The sequence below is a fragment of the Penaeus chinensis genome, chromosome 16 (genome assembly GCF_019202785.1).
Source record: "Penaeus chinensis breed Huanghai No. 1 chromosome 16, ASM1920278v2, whole genome shotgun sequence".
Taxonomy (NCBI): domain Eukaryota; kingdom Metazoa; phylum Arthropoda; class Malacostraca; order Decapoda; family Penaeidae; genus Penaeus; species Penaeus chinensis.
This window is the reverse complement of record NC_061834.1, coordinates 35,357,088-35,369,587: the sequence shown is the minus strand read 5'-3', so window position 1 is coordinate 35,369,587 and position 12,500 is coordinate 35,357,088. Positions and strand designations below refer to the sequence as shown.

The 12,500-nt window shown below is 48.1% G+C and overlaps 1 protein-coding gene across 4 annotated transcripts in view; it reads left to right on the top strand.

Annotated features, from left to right (window-relative positions):
* The window catches only part of LOC125033425 (ubiquitin-conjugating enzyme E2 W-like), a 145,435-nt gene that overhangs the window by 108,114 nt on the left and 24,821 nt on the right, over positions 1-12,500 (top strand). Inside the window, exon 1 of one of the 4 annotated variants that reach the window (XM_047624909.1) lies at positions 4,426-4,699. The exons of the other annotated variants lie outside the window; for them this stretch is intronic. Coding sequence (XP_047480865.1) covers positions 4,556-4,699 — 144 coding nt within the window. The 5' untranslated portion in view covers positions 4,426-4,555. Of the gene's footprint in view, positions 1-4,425; positions 4,700-12,500 lie in introns of those variants that run through there. 4 annotated transcript variants of the gene reach the window in all.

The following is a 12,500-nucleotide window of genomic DNA, read 5'->3' as shown; positions in this document are numbered from 1 at the left end:
TGGCGGAAGCGAAGGAACAGCGTCGAGGCTCCAGGGGCGTGTCGTCCGACTCGCATGTAAGGATGCAGTCCACGCCCAGCACACGGGCGGTGGGCGGACCAGAGCGCACACACTGACTTGTGCTTGATTGGTGACAGATTCGAACCGGAGGCGAGGGTTGCATGACTTGCGAGAGCAAGGCCGGTCATGCAGCGGTCATGGCGGGTCACACGTCACGGCGGCCGAGGACCATGCGGTGATTGCAACGTCCTGCCTCGTGAAGGTATGCGCATTGGCAGGGTGAATTTCAGGTGAATAGTTCATTAACTATAGAAGCGTGACAAGATAATGGGCCTTTTTGCAAAATCACATCATGCAATCGCTGTTGCTTATCAAGGGGTTTACATTTTTTTCTAGATTCTGCGGATAGCTTTGTGAGAGCGTTAGAAATAAACCACGTCTTTGTTGGATTGCTTGTTGTGCCCTCGTTCTGTCGCATCAAGATTATTTCCATGAATGGTTAAATCTATCTGATGTTCCTTTCATTCGCTAGAATGCGCTGATTTTGGCTTCGTTGGGACTGAAATGAGAATTTTTTGCGTACAAACAGTGCGAATAACTCCGTAGACCAGTGGTTCCCAACCTTTTTCATCCTGTAGCCCCCGACCCATATAGAATAATCTCCTTGGCCCCGGTCAGTGGCTCAACTCTTTAGATTCACTTATTGCTGGTTAGTAATAGTGTAATGGTGTCAATAGGTTAAGAACACTATATGAAAAAATAGTAATATGTGAGGGATAATTATATATAGGCACTGTAGGTGAGATATAATTCCGTTTAATTCGACGTCCAAATGTTCATATTGCGCCCTGGCCTGAAAGTACCCGAGCCAGAACTTCCCGGCTTGGAACCCCTGCCGGAGACAATCCCACTCAGATCGCGCGCTCTGACAAATTGAAGCGGTCGTGACAACAACAATTATATAACCCAATAATATCGGAGTGTTGTGAACGAGTAAAGAGCAACTTCACTGAATATGAAACGCAGCCGCGACAAGAGATGACAAACTTCTTTTTTTTCCAAATTGCGCCAAAGTCCACAACATTTCGCCGGAGAATTTTTGACCCGAAAAAGTTGCGGATTTCAGTGTTAAAATTTTCCCACGTCCTTGCCGCGCGTTGTTGACACTTTCATGCCGTTGTTGTTGTTTAGTTATTTTTTGTTATATGGATTTAGGTCATACGTTGTTTTAATTTCTGTTTTACGTTATTTTTCATGTTTATAATACACATTTTGATGTATTTGATAGAGATAGAGAGAGATAAACAGATGTAGATACAGAAATAGATATAGCTCTAGATGTGCATATATGTAAGTTTTTTAATACATTTTATACTAGATATTTTTTCACGTGCACGCATACATAGACACGCTCGCATATGCACACTCGCATTCAGTCGCCCACATATGCATACGCGTATATGGGCGTGTGTGTGTGTGTGTTTACATATACAAACACACACTACATCAAGATATATCTCGCTAAGAGTTCGTCGTCATCAGGGGAAGCAGATACCGAAACGGAGAGCTAGAATGTCGTACTCCGACTCGTAGAAAGCAGTCGGGTGAGTGAAGTCAGCTCAAGCCCCGACTTAAACGGTTTTCCTTACAGTTCTTGAATTAGTTTCGAATTAGAAGAGTTACCCCTTCCTTCCCTCCCTCCCTTCCCTCCCCCCACCCACCGAAAATGGGGTGTTACTGATAAGAAAAGGGAGCAGTGATAGCATCATAAATCAAGGATGAATCAGAATAAACAAAATGGAAATATGCGGATACCAACCTCGGACGGAGGGAAAGTTTTCTCCCCGGATTCTTCAATGCGTAATGTAACACTATTTGAAAGGATTCTATTACAGCAGGAAGCGATAGACTTTTAAGACTAGATCCTCTACGGGTTTCTACCTTCGTTATTCAATAGCTTCCGCCAGATCCATCGGGTAGTTCGTTATTATGAATGCACGTACAGACAGATAAATCAGAATGATAGAATACACCAACAGAGGATAACAAGAATCGTCAGTCCAGTCGGAATGAAATCATATCCCGCGACGTGACTCTGTGAGAAGGTGGCTTCCTTTGATTTTGGGGGGGAGGGAGGGAGGGAGGGAGGGAGGGAAGGAAGGAAGGAGGGAGGGAGGGAGGGAGGGAGGGAGGGAGGGAGGGAGGAAGGAAGGGAGGGAGGGAGGGAGGGAGGGAGGGAAGTAGAGGGACGGAGGAAGGAGGGTGGGAGAGGGAAAGGGAAAGGGAGGGAGAGAAGGAAGGAGGGAAGAAGGAGGGAGGGAGGGAGGGAGGAAGGGAGGGAAGGAGGGAGGGAGGGAGGGAGGGAAGGAGGAAGGAGGGCGGGAGAGGGAAAGGGAAAGGGAGGGAGAGAAGGAAGGAGGGAAGAAGGAGGGTGGGAATAAGGGAGGGAGGGAGGGAAGGAGAGCAGGAGAGGGAAAGGGGAAAGGAGGTAGGGATAGATAGGGAAGGCGTGGCGGGGATGAGGGAGGGAGGGAGGGAAGGAGAGCGGGTGGGAAGAGGAAAGAGGGAGGGGAGGGGATGGACGGAGAAAGGAGGAAGGGAAAGGGAGAGAAATGGGCGGGAGGGAGGGAACGGGAGAAAAGGGAGACAAGGAGGGAAAAGGAGAGAGGAGGAGGCAAGGGGGAAGAGGGGAGGACGGATGGAGGGAAATAGGGAGAGGGACGGAAGAAAAGAGGAGGAAGGAGGAGGAGAAACGGAAAGAGAGAGAGTGAAGCAAGAAGAGGGACGTAGGGAGAGGGAGGATAAAGAGAGAGAAGGGAGAAAGAGGAAGTGGAGTGGAGGGAAGAAGTAGGAGAAAAGGTAAGGGAGAGTGAGGTTGGAATGGATGAAGAGCCGAAAGGGGGAAAGGAGAAAGAAGAAAGGTGATGCATAGGAAAAGAGGAAGAGAAGAAGTGAAGAAGCAAAGAAATATTGAAGGAAGAGGAGGAGAGGAAGGAAGAAAGGAGAGAAGAAGAGGTGCAAGAGGAGCAGGGGAGGGAGCGAAGGCTGGAGGTAGGGAGGAGAGAAGCGAAGCAGAAGGGACGAGGAGAGAAGGAAAGAGGGAGATGCAAATGCAAACAAGGTATACCGTGAATGTGTGTGTGTGTGTGTGTGTGTGTGTGTGTGTGTGTGTGTGTGTGTGTGTGCATATACATGATGTGCACATGTGTGTGTTTGTATGTAGACAACACACACAAACATCCATCCTGTTAACCCCTAGCGTTGTGAAGTCCAGCTCTTCCATCCGGACACCAAGAATTTATGTGAATTTTGTTAGACCAGATTAGAGCAATTTTCCAAGCCAGTTAAATGCTGTGGTAATGTTATATCCGGAACCTCTCTCTAGCTCTCCACGTCCATAAAGAAGGGCAACATCGTAACAGTTTTTCCTGTTTATTTCGTTGATTGGTTTAACTTCATGGGCTTCTTAGGCTTAACTGATTTGAATTCCAAATCAGTTGCGAAGGCCAACTTGATTGTATAAATTTTTCCTTTTTAATATGCCAGTCGATTTGTGTGCTTGAATAGTCTTTTATTGTGATTCTTCCACCAATGTGGCCACGATCAGAAAACAGCTGTTTTTGACAACAGCTGATTCGGAACAGCTGATCGCCGGCCGCATTCGGCTGATAGGATCGGATCCCACCGCATACATAATCGAGCTGAACCACGTGGTCAGTGGGAATCAGTGCCGACTATTGAAATGGCAACGATGATTGCAACAATGACTTTTTATCCCTGCGGCGACCACGGCTTGCAAGGAGAAGCATCTGCCGCGGCCGATCGGTCCCTCGAGGCATGTTGGGCGTCCCGTGGGTCCCTGACGGTCCCCGCACGTATCGTTAGTTCGTTAACGCCGCTTACGAGAGCGAGGAGAGGCGGTGCCGGTTCGTATTTTACCCGGAGCATCCCGTCCCCGACCCCGGAAGACGAGCGGGTGCGGGGGCGCGCGCGGGCGGGCGCGCGGGTGACGCGGCAGGCAGGTGGTGATGGCCAGCGCCCCGAAGAAGCCTCTCACAAGCGCTTAACTCGCAGCTTTTGGTCATTCGTCTCCCTCTGGAGGCCCTTAATGCTCTAAACCTGAGCCGACAACTCCGCGAGTGTCGTGTGTTGTGCGTGTGTGATCAATAAACAAAGCGAGCAGGGGGCGGAGTTAGCGCAGTCCCACGTTCTTGGGGCTCGTGACGTCGCGCGCGCCAGCCAATCAGCGCCGCATCCTAGCATTCCCTGGAATCGATAGTGGGCGCCGATTGGTGGAGAGCTTGGGTTGCGAGTCCATGTTGATGTTGGGGAGGGGGCGGGCGGTGGGCGAGATGCTGCCTCGGGTGTCGTCCATGCGGGCGGCCGTGTGGGTTCAGTATCCCATGCGAGACTGTGCGTGCGGGGTGGTGCTGTGGTGGGTGGGTGTGCTCCTCGGGAATACTTCTTGCCCGCTCGCGCCTTCGACCTGCTCCAGCCGTGCGTGACCCGGGCTGACCTCACTCTGTCCAGCGGTGCCGTCCCCCAAGGCCGCAAGATGCCTATGTTCACAAAGTTGGGCCACAAGACGTCCACGGCGGCCAAGTCCAGCGGCCAGAGCGCTGCCAAGGCCACAGCCGCCACCGCCAAGACGCCCACAAGCAGTGGCGGAAAACACGTGCTCGACAACACCCGATGGCAGGTAATGTCACCGCGTATGCATGGCTGTGCGTGGCTGGGAGTCTGTCTGTCAAGCCGAGACGCGGCTGCCCTTGGAGCCGGCGGGGGGCTGACTGCCCTCCGCGGATGCTCCCTTATCTCGCGTGCATCGCCGCCCTTCGTGAGCCAGCAGCCCATGTGGCTCTGTCAGCAACCAGTGCATCTGGCGCTCGAAGGCGTTCCGCGTGCACCAAGGTGGCCCTTAAACGGTTTTTTTTAGGAAGCAGAAACGTTGCGATTGTGAGCGTAAGGCCTCGGGTTATTAGTCATGTCATGGCAGGGAACGGTGTTGTTGACAGTCTCGTCACGAGAATGCTGTCACAAATGTAGAGGAAGATGCGGCGTCCTGCCTTACCTTTTCTTCGATCTCCTTCCTTCCTGGGTCGTTTTTATTCACTTCCGGGATTTGTCATTGTCTATGCTCGTTCCCCTTAGCTTCCGCTGCCTTTGTTTTTGTATCTACTCTCTCTAATATCTCTTATTGGTTTTACTTTTGCTTATCCTGTTTATTTTTCATTTCATTTCATTTATTTTATTCGTCTGATCTTTATCCCTAATCTGATATCATTTTCCAATCATTATTTTTCTTAGTTTAATGTCGTTTTCTTTCTTATTGCGTTTATCTTCCACTGCTTTTCTTTACTCTCATTCTGTCTATGACAAAGTACCAGACGTGGTGTCCTTGATGCTGCCGTAGAATATTGAGTTCAACCATACACTAAGCTCGCCGCGTAAGTGGTTTATGTTTTAGTACGAAAGACATTGAAGGGCAGTGTTACACATACTCTGCTGCGGAAGTACTTCGTTATTCAGTTATTGCTGTAAACCAAATCCCTTACATGTTGCATACCATGCCCCAACAACACAAAAGCTGTAAACATTATGTAAACATTATGCATCCCTTAGAAGGCTTAGATGTATAAATACCTTGCCCACAACTCTATCCCAACACCATACCTGTAAACATTATGCATTCCTTAGATATTGCATATACCATACCCACACCTCTATAACAACGCCAGACCAATAAGACGTCATGCGAAGGTCTTGTGTCTTGCACCGAGCCACAATAACCCCAACGTCTGATTTAGTTCGGACTGTGAAAGTATCGCCAATTCAGCGTCACATAATTCCATCCTGAAATGAAATACGGCGTTGGCGGCGCTTAGATTCAGTGTTACCACATGCTGGGTGCGCTTGTGAATTTCATCGGTGTGGAATCGAAGTGTATTATTGTTTTCGTTGTTATTGTTATTATCTTTGTAATCATTATTATTACTGTTGTTATTATCCGTATCTTTATTACCGTCGGTGTGTCATTATTGATACTATTATTATTATTGTTATTATTGTTGTTATTGTTTTTTTCTCTAATCTTCATCATCAACATTATTGTTACTATTATAATCGTTATTATTATCATTATATTTGTTTTATTGTCGTTATTGTTAGTGTTATTGTATTGACATTATTAGTATTGTTGTTATTATCATTATTATTTTTTTGTTATTATGTTATTATTCATTATTTTTGTTATCATCACTATGATTATCTTAATCAGTATCATTATTATCTTTATCTACATTATTATTTTTGATAATCTTGCCATAATAATTTTGTCCGCTTATACTAAATACCAGTTTACTAGCTTTAGAAAGTACCTCGTTTTTCAGGTTAGGCCTAAAGGTATACTCTCTCTCGCCGCTGAGGTTTGGTGATGCATTGGCAAATCCGCCGATGGAAGGGCATAGCGCATGAATGGAGTTCTCTCTCTCTCATACTCTCTTTCTCTTTCTTTTTCTCTATTTCCCTTTCTCTCTCTTTCTTATATTTATATTTATATATATATATTTATATATATTTATATATATATATTTATATATATATATATATATATATTTATATATATATATATGTGTCTGTCTGTCTGTCTGTCTGTCTGACTGTCTGTCTGTCTCGCTCTCGCTTTCTATGTATCTCTCTCTCTCTGCCTCCCTCCCTCCCTCCCTTCCTTCCTTCCTCCCTCCCTCCCTCTCCCTCCCTCCCTCTCCCTCCCTCCCTCCCTCCCTCCTTCCCTCCCTCTCCCTCCTTCCCTCCCTCCCTCCCTCCCTCCCTCCCTCCCTCCCTCCCTCCCTCCCATCCTCCCTCTCCCTCCCTCCCCTTCACTTTATCTGTATTTCCGCGTTGTTCTTTCTCTTTGTTTCTCTATCTCGTTTTTTTTTCTTTTTTACATTTATTTCCATTTCTCTCTCCTCTTCTTTTATTTTATTTTATTTTCTCCAGCATTCTCTGTCTCTCGTCCTTTCCCGTCCTCCCTCCATTTCCCTCTCTCCATCCCTCCTCCCTCCTTCCCTCCCCTCTCTGACGAAGGAAAAAGATAAATATTACAACCGCAAAAGTAAACGATTTAACGCATCAGCCTCTCTTTTCATCCCATTTGGCCGCAGTACTACCAAGTGATCCCGGCGCCCCCCCCCCCCCCCCCCCCCCCCCCCCCCCCCCCCCCCCCCCCCCCTGAGAGCGCAAGCCGAGCCGAGCCGCCCGAGTGTCTCTAACGAGTCACCGCTTGCCCACCGAGGCGCAAGAATAGCCAATCAGGCACACGGTCACTCGGCTAATTAGGAAAGGAGAGTTGCAATGTCGTGGATCCTGGGCCTTCACGCCGTCTGGGGTCGAGGAATCGATACGGGGGGGGTGGTTTCTGCACTGGGTCTCGGTTTATTTCGAGTTTTCCCTCCTTTTTCTCTCTTGTTTCCTTTTTCTGTCTCTTGTGGTCATGGGTTGTTCTTGTGTGTGTGTGTGTCTGTATTTTTTTATGGGGGCGGGAGGATTGTTTTCTCGTTCTTGCTCTGGTTGTCTGTGTCTGTTTTTTTTTTTTCTGTCTATCTGCAGTCTATCTCGTTTTAATATCATCAACACAGTGTTCTGGAAGGTAGTGAGATTGTCACGTGACTCGAGAAAAGGGAAATTTGCACACGGCCAAAAAGCAGTGAAATCTGCACGCGGTCCGAATAAGCAAAATTTGCACACGGGCCGAAAACAGCGAAATTTGCACACAGCTAGGAATACATCCGCCAACAGTTTACCGTGGAGTGGCAGGATTGCATATTGCTTCTTGGTGCTTGATTTTCTTTGCAAAGAGAGAGTAATTCACTCACAGTTGCAAGAGGCTGTGCTTCGTGTATATCATTCGCGTGCGTGTGTTTGGATGCAACGTACGTCAAAATGCTTGTTTTCTTACGTCAACGGCTCCTCAATTTAGGCAGAGCTTGAACAGGGAGGGATAAACTTAGAAAGGTTATTTTATATCATAAGTATAAAAGCTTTATAAAGTTTTTAGGAAACATTTATATTGACTGTGTGGACTTTAAGCCTAGCTGCTAGGTTATATGTATTGTTCATACTTTTGACTTTAAACTTTAACCAGCTACGGATAAACCCTGAACTTCCCTGCAAAGCCAACAAGATGCAAAAGTAAGACCAATATATTCCTTAATTTGATATAAATTAAAGGTCTCGTATCCCCTGAAAACACCCTTCGCGTATCTCGTTTTGGGGGAAAACCGTTAGACTGGCGTGAAGGCGCATAATTAGCTGTATAATACATTTTATTTAGGTCTTACATATTCATGAACATGCACTTCAAAGCGTATATCACCAATACCCCGATGCTATTAGAGCTTTGTAACATATTCTAAAACCGATTCAGATGCGATACCGGAGTCAGAAACGAGGTCGATGTGAACGATGTGGATGTAAACAATCGAAAGCGTTGTGGATGTGAACGAAACGGAACTCCATCGCGGCTACACGGAAATTACATATTACAGACTTTTTTTTTTTGATAGTAAAATAGATAATGCAGAGAGTGAACCTGGAAACGCACGAGATTAGAATATGTGAGCAGGTGTGAAAAGGGGATGCGAATATTGGTCAAAGTCGAGATAAAGAGATGCGAGACAGATGGCGTGTATGTATGGATATAGCCAACTAGACAGATATATTATTTGTCCGACCTTGGCAGTGTGTGCGTGTTTGGGTGAGGGGGGGGGGGGGCGTCGAGGGGAGCCAGGCAGGGAGGGGAAAGGAGGGAGAGGGAGGAAATGCCTAATGGGAGAGAAAGAGAAAACAAAACAGAGATACGTAAATAGAAAAAGCAAGAAGGACAGAAGGGAGAGAGAGGAGGTGAGGAGGAGAGAGAGAGAGAGACGGAAGCATAGAGAAAGAGAGAAAAAAGTAACGAACAGTGTAGATGGAGCTATAAAGAAACAGGTAAAAAAGCAAAGTGGCCGTTACGTCCACACGTGCCGGCTGGGGGCTAATTAATGTTAAGAAGACCGTCCCGCGGGAGAGATGCCCACCTGTCTTTCTCCCCCCGCCCCTATCCCCCGCCCTTCCCCCGCCCTTCCCCCGCCCTTCCCCCGCCCTTCCCCCGCCCTTCCCCTCCCTTCCCCTCCCTCCTCATACTCTCCTCATAACCCCCCTTCCGCCTCCAGCTTCTCCCCTTAATTCCCCTTCCTAGAGTTCTTCCTCCCCCCCCCCCTCCCCCGCTTTTCTATTCTCCCCTGCCCTTCACTCTCTCTCCTTCCCTTTTTTTCATTCCCTCTCCCCGTCCCTTCCTTACCAATTCTCCCCTTTCCGTCCCCTTCCTCTTCGTCTTTTCGTCCGCCACTTTTTCCCTTCCCCTCTTCCTCTCCCTCCTCCTTCCCTTTCCTCTTCCTCTTCCTCCTCCTCTCCCTCCCCACGTCTCTCCCCACCCGCTCCCCTCCCCCCAGAGCCAGGGGCAACCGCCAGGTGCGAGCAGTTCCCCCGGAGTGCTAGGATACACGCAACTTGATTAAATCATTGCCCCGTCCCCATCTGCATGGGCGCTAAGCGTGTTAAAGCCGGCTTCTCACGCCCCTCCCCCTCCCCACGCCCTCTCTCCACGCCCCCTCTCCACGCCCCCTCTCTATGCCCCCTCTCTATGCCCCCTCCCTACGCCCCCTCCCTTCGCTCGCCCTCCTTTACATCTCGACAGGAAGCTAGGAAAAGGAAAGGAGATAAGAAAGACGAGAGATTAAGGAAAAAAAGCAAGACAGGAAACGGAGAAAAGGAAGAGATAAGGAAGACGAGAAATTAAGAAAAAAAAAAAAACAGAAATCTGAGAAAAGGAAATGAGATCAGAAAAAAAAAATAAGAAAAAAAAAAAACAGGAAACAAAGAAGAGGATAAGAGAAAGTAAGAAAGAAAGAGACACCAAGAAAATATGTGAAGATGAGAAGTAACGAGAATTGATAAACGTCGGAAAGCAGGGTGTCTGATTAACGTAATGTCAAGGGACGGGGGGGCGTAGAGAGAGAAAGAGAAAGAGAGAGGGAGAGAAAGAAAGAGGGAGAGAGAGAGAGAGAGAGAGAGAGAGAGAGAGAGAGAGAGAGAGAGAGAGAGAGAGAGAGAGAGAGAGAGAGAGAGAGAGAGAAAGAGAGACAGAGAGAAGAAAAGAGAAGGAAAAGAAGAATGGAGAGAGAGAGAGAGAGAGAGAGACAAAGACAGAGAGACAGAGAGACAGAGAGAAGAAATGAAAGGGAAAAGAAGAATGGAGAGAGAGAGAGAGAGAGAGAGAGAGAGAGAGAGAGAGAGAGAGAGAGAGAGAGAGAGAGAGAGAGAGAGAGAGAGAGAGAGAGAGAGAGAGACGGATAGCAAGGAACAAAGAGAGACAGAGAGGAAGAGAGCCAGAGAAGGGAGAGGAGGAGGAGACGGGACGAGCGAGGGGCGCTGATCATGCAGGCAGCGAGAGAGAGCGAGATGCTGCCGGGGGCTTTGAAGATAGATGTGAAAATAATATGATAAAGTGTATTCTTCATCTCTCTGCCCTTTTGCTCTCGCTCGCCGTTATTCTGCGTAAAGGAAAGAAAAGGTTTTAAAAAGACTTTTAACTTGAGAAGAGTTTATATATATATATATATATGTGTGTGTGTGTGTGTGTGTGTGTGTGTGTGTGTGTGTGTGTGTGTGTGTGTGTGTGGAGTGGGCAGACTAACGGAGAAAAAAAAAGTTAATAAAATAATATATATGTAGTTTATATAGGATTTTTTTTTCACCTTTGTTACACGTGATGCATATCGCACACAAGCAAAGAGACCCACAAACGCACACAAGCAAAGAGACCCACACACGCACACAAGCAAAGAGACCCACAAACGCACACTAGCAAAGAGACCCACACACCCACACAAGCAAAGAGGTCATAGTGAACGAGCGGGACTTGCGGTCAAACGAAAAGGGAAAAGTAGATCAATAATATCGACCCTGTGTACTCTATCCCTTCCCCTCACCCTCACTCCACCCCACGCGCCTCCCTCCCTTCACCCACCGCCCCAACCTGCCTCAACCACGGCAGTTGTGCCATTCCCAGCCTCACAACCGCCCCCTCCCCCTCCCTCTCCCCACCCCAGCTACCCCCTCTTTACCCCGTCACCCCTGCCTCGGTATCCCCACCCACCCCCACAACCCTCCCCCACCCCTCCCCCCACCTCTTGACAGCTGCACTTCCAGGCCGGGCCGCCCGCACGCCCGCCACGGCCAGCGCTCTCCCCCTCGCATGGTACTCAGGCGCTGCTGTCATTACTATCGCTATTATTTTCGTTATCAAATCGTTACTGTCATTATCTCTGTCGTCATCTCCCTGTCACTAGGCACGTATATCCTCTCTCTCTCTTTCTCTCTATCTATCTATCTATCTATCTATCTGTCTGTCTATCTATCTATTTATATGTCTTTCTCTCTCTCTATCTATCTATCTCTCTATCTATCTATCTATCTGTCTATCTATCTATCTATTTATATGTCTTTGTCTCTCTCTCTATCTATCTATCTCTCTCTCTCTCTCTCTCTCTCTCTCTCTCTCTCTCTCTCTCTCTATCTATCTATCTATCTATATATCTTTCTATCTATCTATCTATCTCGCTATCTATCTGCTTCAAGCTTTTGTAGTGTGTGTCTGCTTTTTGCTTTGCCATTTTTGTTTCCACTTTGCTGAAGTTTCCTTCCCTTATCTATGATTCCATGATTCCATTTTTATCGTCCCTTCGTCACCTTTCCATTCCATTTATTTCGCTCCCCTTTTGCGACATTCAGCCTGTCTTTCTCTCTCGTTCTCTGCACCTTTTCCTCCCTCCTGGCTTTCCCTTCCGCGCAGCCCTTCCTCTCGTAGTTGGGTCTCCGCCGCCTTCCCCCGACCCGGCGCGCCCCGCTCCTGATGCTGTTATCCGCTCTTTGTTATAGACACGCATCCCCGAAGCACAGGAGAGTGTCACTCATACAGACGCACGCGAACGAGGCGCCCACACGCATATACACTTACACACTCATACTCACTCATTCACTCACTCATTCACTCATTCATTCACTCATTCACTCACTCACTCACTCACTCACTCACTCACTCACTCACTCACTCACTCACTCACGCACTCACTCATTTACTCACTCATTCACTCACTCACATACTTACACACAAAGACACACAGGTTCCACACCGCGCCCTTCCCTCCGCGGGGCGCTGCCACAGTCTTCCGCAGAGGCCAGCCTCGCGAACTCGTGAAGAAGTGTCGGCGGCGGCGTAACTTGGCAATTTCGCGGATGCTCCTGGGAAATCTGGCCGGCCCTGTCGCCATCTACGCCCGGGCTCTATCTCCGAGGCTCTATGTCCGAGGCTCTATCTCCGAGGCTCTATCTCCGAGGCTCTATCTCCGAGGCTCTATCTCCGAGGCTCTTATCTCCGAGGCTCTTATCTCCGAAGCTCT